The sequence below is a fragment of the Natrix helvetica genome (genome assembly GCF_964273705.1).
Source record: "Natrix helvetica genome assembly, chromosome: W".
In the NCBI taxonomy this organism is placed as follows: Eukaryota; Metazoa; Chordata; class Lepidosauria; order Squamata; family Natricidae; genus Natrix; species Natrix helvetica.
Window position 1 is genome coordinate 55,552,172 of NC_138555.1, and position 12,679 is coordinate 55,564,850.

Consider the following 12,679-nt stretch of genomic DNA (forward strand, 5'->3'; position numbering starts at 1 on the left):
AATGCTTTCTTTGCTTTCACCTTGGAAGGCCAGCAATATACCTGAAATTGCCTCCCACAGGGATACACAGACTCATCCACTCTTTTCTCACAGATCCTGAAAGCAGACCTTGCATCTATTTCCTTACCGTACAGCTCCACGCTCATCCTATTTGTGGATGATTTGCTGCTGGCTTCCTCATTCCAAGACAGCTGCCACAAGAACACCTGCCACCTACTCCTCAGCTTGGCAGAAAGGGGACATAAAGAATCACCTACTAAACTATAATACCTCTTGTAAGAAGTATGACCTATTAGGGTATATAATTGGCCCAGGAACCTGTAAATTAGTGGGTAGGAATTCTGGGAGTTGAAGTCCACAAATCATAAAGTTGCCAAGGTTGAGAAACACTGGTATAGAAGTTAGTTACTTATCCCTAAATATAATACATATGGGACTTTTCGTGTCTTTTTTTAGTACTTTAAGCAGGATAGTTAATTTTCATAGCTAAAATATTTTTTCTAGAATGTAATAAATTTTCTGTAATTTATTTACTCATTCTTGTTAAAGAAAAGCAGCATAGTAGACATCTGCTACTGGTTTTGAAAACAAATTATAAGTTAATTAAATTTTATTGTTTAGGCAAAACTGGGTTTTTTATTTTGAAAAGTTGGAGATAAACTTGAAGCTAATTAATAGGGCTGTTCAGTCCTTTGGTGGCAGTTCCCATGTGATCCTAGAAAAAGTTGCAGTTGGCTTAAAGAGATGGTGGAATTGCTGGAATTGGAATTGGAGTTGCTGGAATTGAGTATGTCTAGTTTAATGAAAAGAAGGACCAGGGGTGACATAGCAGTGTGACAATGTCTCAGGGGTTGCCACAAAGAAGAGGGAGTCAAGCTATTCTCCAAAGCACCTGAAGGCAGGACAAGAAGCAATGGATGGAAACTAATAAGGAGAGAAGCAATCTAGAACTAAGGAGAAATTTCCAGACAGAACAATTAAACAGTGGAAAAACTTGTCACCAGAAGTTGTGAATCAGTGGTGGGTTCCAGATTCCGTTCCAACCAGTACAGTTGGCACGGCCCCGGCGTTACCCACATGGACGCGTGTGGTGCACGTGCACACACACGCGGCACGTGCATGCGTCATACTTGCCTGTGATGCTTCTGCAAGCCTCCGCGATGCTCCAGCTGCTCGACGGGGCATCGCGGAGGCGCCATACGTGCCATGCGCGTGCACAGAAGCGCCAAAGGCTTAAAGGACAGGTAAGGAGCTCGGGCGGGCAGATGGGACCTCTGGAGCACCGTACAAGAACGGTACCTGGTGCTCCGGGCAGGCTCCTGTATGCCCGTACTGGGGCGTACCGCCTGCAACCCACCACTGTTTTGAATGCTCCAACACTGAAAGTTTTTAAGAAGAGATTGGAAAACCATTTGTCTGAAATAGTACAGGGTTTCCTGAGCAGTGAGACAGCAGGTTTCCTGAACAGGGGATTTCCTGAGTAGGGAGTTGGACTAGAAGACCTCCAAAGTCCCTTCCAACTCTGTTAATCTGTTATTCTGAAGATGTAGACAGTAGCTATGTATCAGTGGTGGGATTCAATTTTTTTTACTGCCGGTTCTGTGGGTGTGGCTTGGTGGGCGTGGCAGGAGAAGGATACTGTAAAATCTCCATTCCCACCCCACTCCAGGGGAAGGTTACTGCAAAATCCCCATTTCCTCCTGATCAACTGGGACTTGGGAGGCAGAGAATAGATGGGGGCGGGGCCAGTCAGAGGTGGCATTTACCGGTTCTCCAAACTACTCAAAATTTCTGCTACTGGTTCTTTAGAACTGGTCAGAACCTGCTGAATACCACCTCTGCTATGTATACTCTAAATCACTTTTTCTACTCTTCTTAAATAATGAAAACGGGAGAAAGGGAGATGAAACACCATAATTGTTGAGAGATACACAGTTTTATTTTATTTATTTATTTTATTTTATTTCTTAGATTTTTAGACCGCCCCTCTCCCAGAAAGGGACTCGAGTTTTTGTAGTTGTTTATTAAATGTTTTTGTAGTTGTTTATTAAATGTATATGCTGCCTATCTCACGGTTCAAGGTGGCTCTGAGTATGACATAGGGCATGTGTAATATCTATAAAAATACTTTGAAGCAAAGATCAGCTGGGCTAACAGTAATTCTGTAAAACTGAGGGATTAGACTCAGATCCAGCATGTTCCAAGAGGGAACATGGTATATATCACATTTTACAAGTCCAGAACAAGTTACGATCCACACAGACTGCTAACTTTGAGCTCCTCTAAATTGGAATTAGTCCAGTTCATGAAGGACAGGGTATGAATGACTAGTGATGATGATGGCTACTAATTTTCTCCAGTATGAATCTCCCATACCATAAATTTTATTTATTTAATTTATATAGCCACCCATTTCAACCAGTAACTCTGGGCGGAATACATCATAAAAACAAAAGACAATGAGTTCTCCTGAAAATGGTGTGCTGAGCAGTGGGGCGATTTTTTCTCCTGCTGACAAAGAGCTGATTTTGCTTCCGAAGCCAGTTCTTTGGCAGTGCCCTCCCCAGATTTGAACAGGAGCAACTAGGAATGACCCAAGAGAAACTACAGAATTGCAATTCTCGGTAAGAGTGTTTGAAGGATAGGGTCTCCATTTTTTCCTGTCAGTATTTTATTTTAAGGCACGCCTCAGGCTTTTTTTTTGGCTTACATCTTTAAGTGTTAATTGTCTGGTTGAATGCTGACTTATCTTGTACCCCCTTGCTTGAGTATAAATGTGAATTTTTAACCTCTTTTTACTGATTTATCTTGGAGTTATGAAACACTCACTTTTGCCACATGGAAGTTGACAGTGAAGACGTTCCACTTGGCAATTAGAGTGATCTGATTTGATTTATATTTACATTGGATTTCTACTGCAAGGATTTTGTATTTTACAGGTAGTAATTGACTTACAACAGTTCATTTAGTGACCGTTAAAGGTTACAACAGCACTGAAGAAAGTAACTTATGACCGTTTTTCACATTTACAAATGTTGCAGTATCTCCATGGTCATGTGATCAAAATTAAAATGCTTGAGAACTGGTTCATATTTATGATGGTGGTACTCTCCTCTTGGTGATGTTCTGACAAGCAAAGTCAATGAGGAAACCAGATTCATTTAACAATCATGTTACTAAACAACTGCAGTGATTCACTTCACTGTGGCAAGAAAGGTTGTAAAATGGGGCAAAACTCACTTAACAAATGTTTCATTTGTGCTCATAAGTCGAGGACTATCTGTAGTAGTTTTTAAGGGAACTGTTGTTTTGTTTTGCTTTTGTATACAGTATATCTCTGGACTTTTTTCTTTTTTTAAAGAAACAGGAACCTTTTTTATCCATTCTCTATTGTGGGAAATACCTTAATTTTTCCTGCGGTCATTTTGTTATGGAACATCTACTTCTTTTGTCCTTGAGAGAAATTACCTGTCATGGTTCTGACAGATGCCCTAATTAAATCATGAGCCTCAAGCCAAGCTTCAAAAGAAACCCAGTTATTTATTAGGCGCTTCATGCTGGCACAGACCTGGTGGAGCCAACTCTGACCTTAGTTAATTCACGCTTTGCCTCTGACCCTGTTTCCTCCCCCCCCTCCCCATATGTGTCATCAGTCACATTCCCCAACAAAGCAATTTTGCGGGTTGTAGAGATCACTCCCCTCCAGCCACTGTGGGTTTTCTTGGAGACGACCTCAGCTTATCAGTTGGAATGTGCTTTGTTTTGACTGAGATACCAGCTCCTTGGTGCAGCTGCAAAGTTCATTTTCCCATCTCCCTTGCCTGTGGCAACTCGAGAGCAGGCCAGGGATGCTTCATGAGTTGACATTTGGCTCCCCTCACTTCCTGAAGGCAATCTGTGCAAAGCAAAGACAGTTTGAGTACAGATATAGATTTTAGGGTTGTGATTCCCCCCCAGGCTTGTTTGGGTTGTCTACGTGGAATTTAGCTGTGAGGCAGTCAGTCTGGATGTTTCTACTCTTTACCCAAGACACCTCTCATAAGGGGTAGCCCTTCCACTTGATTAGATATTGGAGCTGTCTCCTGTGCTGCCACGAGTTGAGGATTCATTGCACTTCATAATGGGTTTGGCCCCCTATGACCACGGGGTCCGTGGGCTCATGGGGTAGTGGCCTCAGGGTCAATCCGACCATGGGTTTTAAGAGGCTGATATAGATACCGGGTATATCTTCACTAGTAGTCAGTCCAAAAGACATTATTTTGAATTGGAAGCTCCCTAGGGGGCAGTTGAATTCTGTTTTCCATTAATCTCTCTCCCTGATGCTTACTCGGTAGTATGCTTCTCTGAGGTCTAATTTAGTAAAGACTTTTCCCTTGGCTAGGTGAGACAGCATGTCCTTCATGAGAGGCAGGAGGTATAGGTTGGGTACACACACGCAGTTTATCCCCCTAAAATCCACGCATAATCTCATAGTTTCATCTTTTTTTCTTTGAATAGGACTAGGGCTGTGACCCGTGGCTTGGCTGTCTCGATGAACTGTTTTGCTAGATTTTGACTATGTATTTGCACATTTCTTGCATTTCCCAGGGTGTCATGGCATACAGTTTGGTTTTGGGTAGTTTTGCCCCAGGGATGATTTTGATGGCGCAGTCTGTCTCGCAGTTGGGGGGTAGAACGTTGCACTCGGCCTCGCTGAACACTTCCACAAGGTCCTGATACACTTTGGGGATCTGTTCAACCTCTGCCAATAGTTCTGGAGGGGCCTTTAGGGAGGTTTTCTGCAATGGCGATGCTTCTAGGGTGGGGTTTGGGTCCTCTAGCTATACTCAGCCTTCGGGTACCCCCTTCCCACCAGATTGTCAGGCCCCACTTGTCTAGCCAAGAGAGCCCCAGTATAACTACGTCTCTCATTTTAGGGGCTATTATGAACCGAATTGCTTCCCAGTGGTCCGCTAGCTTGAGCTTCACTGGTTCAGTTAGATGGGTGGTGTAGGCTCCCCCCAATAGTGACCCATCAACATGTTTGAATCTGATCGGGTGCACCAGTCTCTTCGGTCTAATCCCCAGTTTCAGGACTGTGGCTAGGCTAATCAGGCATCTAGTGCAGCTTGAGTCTATTAGGGCTTGAAAAGTGCCCTGGATCTTTGGGGCTGTGAGGCATATAGGGACGACAAAGGGGTGGATCGGTTCACTCACCACCGGATCATCTTCATCGTCCTCACTGTCATAGGGATCCAGCAATTGGTCGTTGTTGGCTGGAGTCCCCCTTTCTTCAACTGGGTTAGGTGGGAGCTCTACTGGCTGGAGGGCTTTTCGGGTCATGTCAGTGGCACGCCTGGGGCCTCGCTCCGGTTGCACCCTGGGTAGTGGCTCTGGTTTGGTTTTCGGGGCTGGGGTTGCACACACCAAGGCGATGTGGCCCATCCCTCCGCATCTTTAGCATTTCAACTGGCTTCATGGGAAGGTTGATTTTAGGGCCAGCTGTGCTGCTGCGATCTCTCGTCGGCTGGTTGGTCTCTGGTCTGGTTGGCCTCTCTCATTGGTGTCTGGTTGCTTCCGCATGTCGTTTGTGCACAATCCACAGTCACCTTTTATGGCCACTCGGAAACACTCCAAGAGTCGGTTTGGAATGTCCCAGTAGGCAGTTACCTGGGCAATTTGCTTGTCCAGGCTCGTTCTGAAAAAGCTTCCCCACGACTCCTCTGAATTCACAGATGTGTTCCTTAATGTGTCACCCTCTCTGCTTCATATTTTGGAGCTCATCCTCCGCGTACGGATCCTCCTCCACCTCAAATCTGGCTTCTAGCTCTTGAAGAAAATTGACGATGTCTTGTAGTTGGGGGGCTCTCCCCTTATGGAGGGCTGCTAGCCATTCCTTTGCTTCTCCCTCTAGCCCCCCCCCCTCCCCCCAGCGAAGGTATCTAGCATGGCTCTGTGCAATGGGTAGAGGTGGCCATAGCGCTCTAGGTGAACTCTAGCAGAGTCAAGGAATAAAGCCAGTTGATCTGAGTTCTCATCGAATTTCCTCCTGAATCGTGGCTGTTCGTTCAGCCCTGCTCCTCCCTCGGCATGTTGGGCCCCGTGATCCTGTGCTTGGTGTGTTTGGTGATCTCTTTTGGCTCTGGTTCGGAGGGAGGGGAGGGGCCTCTCCCCTTGGGCGGCTTGCCTGTTACGTGGCGGGACCACCACCAGCAGCCTTGGGCACATTCTCCCTCTGGGTAGTGGAGAAGGGGAGCTGTGTTCCCATCTGCTTCTCCTTGCTTCAAAGGGCTCAGCTGTAAACTCCTCTCTTTTGGGCGGCGTGACGGCCCCTCATCCCGAAGGGTGGTTTGTTGAAATTTCTCCCTCAGCTGTTCTATGGATCGCCCCAAGGGTTCCATCAGAGTTTTGGGGAGTCTGGCACATTCCCAGTCCATCATCCATTCCACTTTTCCTAGCTCACTCCAGGGTTTCCCCCAGCCCTGGGCTCTGGGGTGGGGGAGTTCGACCTCAGACACTTTAGGGACTTTTTTCCACCAATACTCATCTTTTCTTGTTTCAGATGCTGCAATGGGCCTCGTAGCTTTGATGTCCAGGAAGGGCTGCAATTTGGCTCTGGTTGGGCTGCTGGTTCCTGGAGCTCCCTGGGTGGGGGCAAGTTTTACCCCGCTCAGGGTCGCCTGGAACAGGCTCTCTTCAGATAGTCCGCCCTCTGCCATGGTAGCCTGAGTTTCTCTCCATGTACCCCAGGTGCGGATAGAGGGTCCGGGGCTCAGGAATCCAAATTGTTTTAATTAGTTTTGGGAGAGTTGGCTCGCTGTCAGGGTTCATCATTATGTGTACAATCATACACATAAATAAAAATCAGATTAAACAACCCCTGTACAATTTATAAAAATTAAAAAACAGACCTTAAAACCAATCTTAAAAAATTTAGAAATAGAACTGAGGTGGGATAGGTGGAATTAGGCCAAGCCGGCTAGCTGGAATAGGTGGGTTTTAAGTTTCTGACGGAAGGAGCGGAGATCCGTAGTCATTCTAATGTCAGGGGGGAGGTCATTCCAGAGGGTCGGGCCCATCACAGAGAAGGCCCTTCCCCTAGGCGTCGTCCGCTGGTACAGCCTAGTGGACGGCACCCGGAGGAGTCAATTTCAATTTAATTAAATTTATAGACCGCCCCCTCTCCCCGAAGGGACTCGGGGCGGTGTACAGGCACATTAAAAACCATATACAAATGGGTGTGAGCGAATCGGCCGGAGGGATGTATGGGGCAGGATACGATCCCGCAAATAACTAGGTCCTGTGCCATGGAGCACCTTAAAAATGATGGTCAACACCTTGAAACGCACCCGAAAAGCCACAGGTAGCCAGTGTAGCCCGCGCAGGAGAGGTGTTATGTGGGAGTAGCTAGAGACTCCCGAGACTGCCCGCGCGGCCGCATTCTGAACTAGCTGTAGCCTTCGGGTGCATCTCAAGGGGAGCCCCATGTAGAGAGCGTTACAGTAGTCTAGCCGGGACGTCACAAGCGCATGAGTGACTGTGCGAAGGGCGCTCCGGTCCAATAGGGGACGCAATTGGCGCACCAGGCGAATCTGGTGGAACGCCCCCCTGGCCACGACTGTCACATGGTCATCCATGGACAACTGGGTATCCAGAAGGACGCCCAAATTGCGTACCCGATCCACGGGGGCCAGACGTTTGCCCCCAATGGCCAGTAATGGAGTAAGCTGGTTGAACCGGGGCGCCGGTAGCCACAGCCACTCAGTCTTGGACGGGTTGAGCTTGAGTCTGTTACTTCCCATCCAGATCCGTATGGCTTCCAGACACTGGGACATCACTTCGATAGCATCGTTGGGGTGGTTTGGGGTAGAGATGTACAGCTGGGTATCATCCGCGTACAGATGGTAGTCTACCCCAAACCCACGAATGATCTCGGCCAGCGGCTTCATATATGTATTGAACAGGAGAGGCGAGAGGACCGACCCTTGTGGCACCCCACAAGAGAGCGGCCTCGAGGTCGACCTCTGCCCCCCTGCCAATACAAATTGCACTCGGCCAGAGAGGTAGGAGGAGAACCACCGCAAAACGGTGCCCCTCACCCCCAACCCCTCCAGTCGATGCAATAGTATACCATGGTTGATGGTATCGAAAGCTGCCGAGAGATCTAATAGGACCAGGATGGAGGAGCAACCCCCATCTCTGGCCCTCCAGAGATCATCCACCAACACGACGAATGCTGTCTCCGTGCTGTGGCCGGGCCGGAAACCGGACTGGCGCGGGTCCAGATAATCATTTTCCTCCAAGTGGTGCGGAAACTGTTGTGCCACCACACTCTCTACAACCTTCGCCAGAAAGCAAAGGTTGGAGACGGGACGGTAGTTGGCTAACAGAGCTGGGTCCAGGGAAGGCTTCTTGAGGAGGGGCCTCACCACCGCCTCTTTCAGGGCGGCCGGCAGAAACCCCTCACTCAAGGAAGCGTTGACTAACTCCTGGAGCCAGCCTCGTGTGACCTCCCAAGATGCCAGTACAAGCCAGGAGGGACACGGGTCCAATAAACATGTGGTGGCTTGCAGTCGCCTACGCAACCTGTCCATATCTTCGGAAGCAACAGAGTCAAACTCCTCCCAGAATGGGACCTCACGACCCGCCTCCGACGACACTTCTAGACCACTAGTAGGGACCAACTCGCTTCGAATCTGAGCGATTTTGTCCTGCAGATACTCCCCAAATTCCTCTGCTCTGCCCTGCAAAGGGGCTTCCCGCGGCCTCTGTTGGAGGAGGGAGCGGGTCACCCCAAACAGGGCGGCAGGGCAGTTATCTGCGGACACAATAAGAGTGGCACAATACTGACGCTTGGCCACTCTTATAGCCACAAGGTAAGTCCGTAAATGGGCTCTTGCCTGAGTTCGGTCAGATTCAGAGCGTGATGATCTCCACCTGCTCTCTAGGCGTCTCTTGTGGCGCTTCATCACCCTCAGCTCCTCGGTAAACCAAGGAGCCTGGGTGGTTCGCTGCCGCAAGAGAGGCCGCAAAGGCGCCACCCGGTCCAAGGCCCCAGCGGCCGCACTATTCCATGCAGCCACTAGGTCCTCCGAACGGGTGTGGGTCAGGGCTACAGGAAGTGGCCCAAGCTCCGTCTGGAACCTATCAGGTTCCATCAGGCGCCTGGGGCGGAACCATCTTGGGTACTCTGGTTCCACCTCCCCGCGGTGGGGAGTAGCAGCTGGAAAGTCGAGCAGTGAGTGATCAGACCATGACGGGGGGGGGGGTGATAGCTAAATCCCCTGCTCCCAGATCACTCCTCCATTGGCCAGAGACAAAAATAAGATCCAGTGTGTGTCCTCCCTCATGTGTGGGGGCCTGAATTATTTGGGTCAGGTCCATGGCTGTCATGGAAGCCATGAACTCCCGAGCTACTTCGGATGCCTCCCCTACCGATGGCAGGTTGAAGTCACCCATGACCAATAGTCTAGGCGTTTCAACTGCCATCTCGGCGATCACCCCAAGGAGCTCGGGCAGGGCTGCTGATGCATAGCGAGGAGCCAGGTATACAATCAGCAAGCCCAACTGCTTCCCTGGGCCCCACTTCACATACAGGGACTCACAACCGGTTATCTGTGGCACAGTGGTCTGTCTTGGCTCAAGACCTTCCCTCACAATGACCGCTACCCCACCACCCCTGCCTAGTGCCCGTGACTGATGAAATGCGTGGTAGCCTGGCGGGCAGATTTCCACGAGGGGGAGGCCTCCCTCGTGGCCCAGCCAGGTCTCTGTAATTCCTGCCAGGTCCGGCTCCCCCTCCGACACCAGGTCATTAATGAGGGGGGGAATGTTCCAGAGGGCAGCGACTAGGGCAGAGAAGGCATGTCTCCTAGTCCCCGCCAGACTCATCACATGCCCAACATGGCCCCAACCCTGTTAGCCTTTCTAACACCCTAAAAACCTGGCTATGTTCTTGAGTCTGGGGTGTTGAATGTGTTAAGGGCTCCAATTTCTCGCTGTATGGCTAACTGGCCAAATATCTCCAAGCTTCTGCCTCAATTTATTTTTGGGTTTAACGTGTGTATGTATATTGAGTTGGTTGAAAATCCTCCTGAGCTTTTCAGATACTCATGTAATGTATGGAATGACAATGTTGCTTCATTTGTTCTTCTCTTCTTTGTCTGTAATGAGCCATGGTCGCGCAGTGGTTAGAATGCAGTATTGCAGGCTAATTCTGCTAACTGCCAGCAGTTCGAGTCTCACTGGCTCAAGGTTGACTCAGCCTTCCATTCTTCTGTGGTCGGTAAAATGAAGACCCAGATTGTTGGGGACAATATGGTGACTCTGTAAACCACTTAGAGAGGGCTGTAAAGCACTGTGAAGCGGTATATAAGTCTAAGTGCTATTGCTATTTAGTTTGGAGGTTTCTATTGTTTTTACTGTTTTAAAATGTTTTTCGTATTTTGATTGTAATATATTTTTTGAATTGTAAGCTGCCCAGACATTGACTGAGATGGGCAGCTATAGAAATTGAATAAACAAACAAACCTGCTGGACTGAATTGGATGAGTAGAAACAGCTGGGAGAAGATGGTCCTTTGGTAACCTAGTTCTAAGCCATGAAGGGCTTTAAAGGTGACAAACCAGGACCTTGAATTGCATCTGGAAACACACTGGCATCCAGGGCAGCTCATGCAGTAGTGGTGTTACACATGTTGAATATCCAACACCATTTAGTACCCATGTAATATTCTGCAGTAATCCAGATGATAGGTCACAAGGGCATGAGTGACTGAGCAAATTTTGTGGGAGGGGTTTTCCTGCTTTCCAAAGGGATTTCATTGAGTCACTTGAGGGAAAGCATACTGTACAAGATAAATGTTACAGAACATGGCAAATCTTACATACTTAAGTACAGGTAGTCCTTGACTTACGACCACAATTTAGCCCAAAATTTCTGTTGCTAAGCAAGGCAGCTGTTAAGTGAGTTATGCTTCATTTTACAACTTTTTGTCACAGTTGTTAAGTGAATCATGTCATTAAGCGAATTGGGCTTCCCCCATTGACTTTTCTTGGCAGAAGCCAGCTGGTAAGGTTACAAATTGTGAACATGTGATCGTAGGACAGTGCAACTGCTATAAATACATACCAGTTGCCAAGCACCTGAATTTTGATCATGTGACCATGGGGATGCTACAATGGTAAGTGTAAAAAACAATCATAGGTCACTTTTTTCAGTGCTGTTGTAACTTCAAACAGTCACTAAACAAATGGTTGTAAATTGAGGACTCTACACGTGGCTAAGATATTATGGTCCTTTCTTATCCTATAACATACTAATCAAAGCATTCACATGTATATGCATATAAAGCAATCATTAACATAAAATAATCCAGGGAGTGGCATTACAATACCAAGTGTGCAAGTTAGCTGGGCAACTGTTTCATTCAACTGTTTTTTGAATGATGGTGATGGTGATGATGTGTGACTTGAAGTATCAGTGGGAATAGAAACTGGGAAATGTTGCTATCTTAATAGTTTTTATTTTGGGTGTAAGAATGCTAATAAATTATTGTCACTTCCTGTTAGCTTAGCTAATCAACATTTGGGTCATAAAAAGCCCTTGTCTTTTTAATGGACAGAAGTACATTCTGTCATTGTGTTGTTACAGGGGAGAAAATCAATTATGGAGCTTAAATTTTAAATAGTTTCTCCCCTTACTGTTGACGAAATAGCTAAATATCTGTCTGTAACCCATTTATTTATAATGAAGAGTAGGATGTCTATGTTAATTTTTCATACTTTTTAATAATGAATATCTCAGCTGCTTAGATACTTAGGATAATGTGGGCATCAGATGTTGTCTTCTTTACTATTGAAATAAGCACATATATGTCTGTGCATATGTGTATGAAGGGGGCAAGAGATCATTGTTAGACATCAGAAAATTAAAGTAGCTTCATTTTTAGTTGCTTAGACAGTATTAAATAGCAAATAAATATCATGGTTTTAAAAGTGTCAGGAGCATAAAGTAGACAGTCATACTTTGGGATCAATGGGATAGAATTTCAATAATTGTATGGATTTCAGTAAGCTTGAAAAGAAATGGCATTCTTGCAGGGCTGCTGTGATTATTAAAACATTTTGAGTTCCCTGTAAACATGTCCTTAGTATCTGGGTTCACAGTCACAACAAAAAATGGTGGCCATTTGTGCAGATTATACATAGATACTTTCATCTATTAGACATTTTATTCCCAAAATAAATGGACTAATTACGAAATGCTACAGGAAGAATTGTGCCTCATTTCTCCCTCATCCCCCCCTTTTTTTATCTTGCAGGGCTCTCCAGATTTTCAACAAAACCCTCCTGAACCCGTTCTTACCAATTTCAACCAGGCCCCACGACTTTCCCTCCAAGACCAGTGGCGAGGGCCACCACCCCCTCTTCCGCCCCCACCTCCACAAGAGAGAGAACCTTTCTTCATGGGAGGTATGGCCATTGTTTTACCAGTGGGAAGAGACCTTTTCCTTGGTTCTCGGGGAGGGGATTGAGCATGAACTATGAAGCCAGAATCATTTTATTCATTTCATTTCATTTCATTTATTAAATTTATAGACCGCCCCCTCTCCCCAAGGGGACTCGGGGCGGTGTACAGACAAAAGCTAAAACCGTATATACAATAACAATATTAAATACCCCTTATTAAAAACAAATTA

At 46.9% G+C, this 12,679-nt stretch overlaps 1 protein-coding gene across 4 annotated transcripts in view; it reads left to right on the forward strand.

Annotated features, from left to right (window-relative positions):
• The window catches only part of LOC309400851 (RNA-binding protein 33-like), a 379,136-nt gene that overhangs the window by 271,241 nt on the left and 95,216 nt on the right, over positions 1-12,679 (forward strand). For all 4 annotated transcript variants that reach the window (XM_081969557.1, XM_081969558.1, XM_081969559.1 and 1 more), the window contains exon 11: positions 12,302-12,452. In XM_081969557.1, coding sequence (XP_081825683.1) covers positions 12,302-12,452 — 151 coding nt within the window. The remainder of the gene's footprint in view (positions 1-12,301; positions 12,453-12,679) is intronic.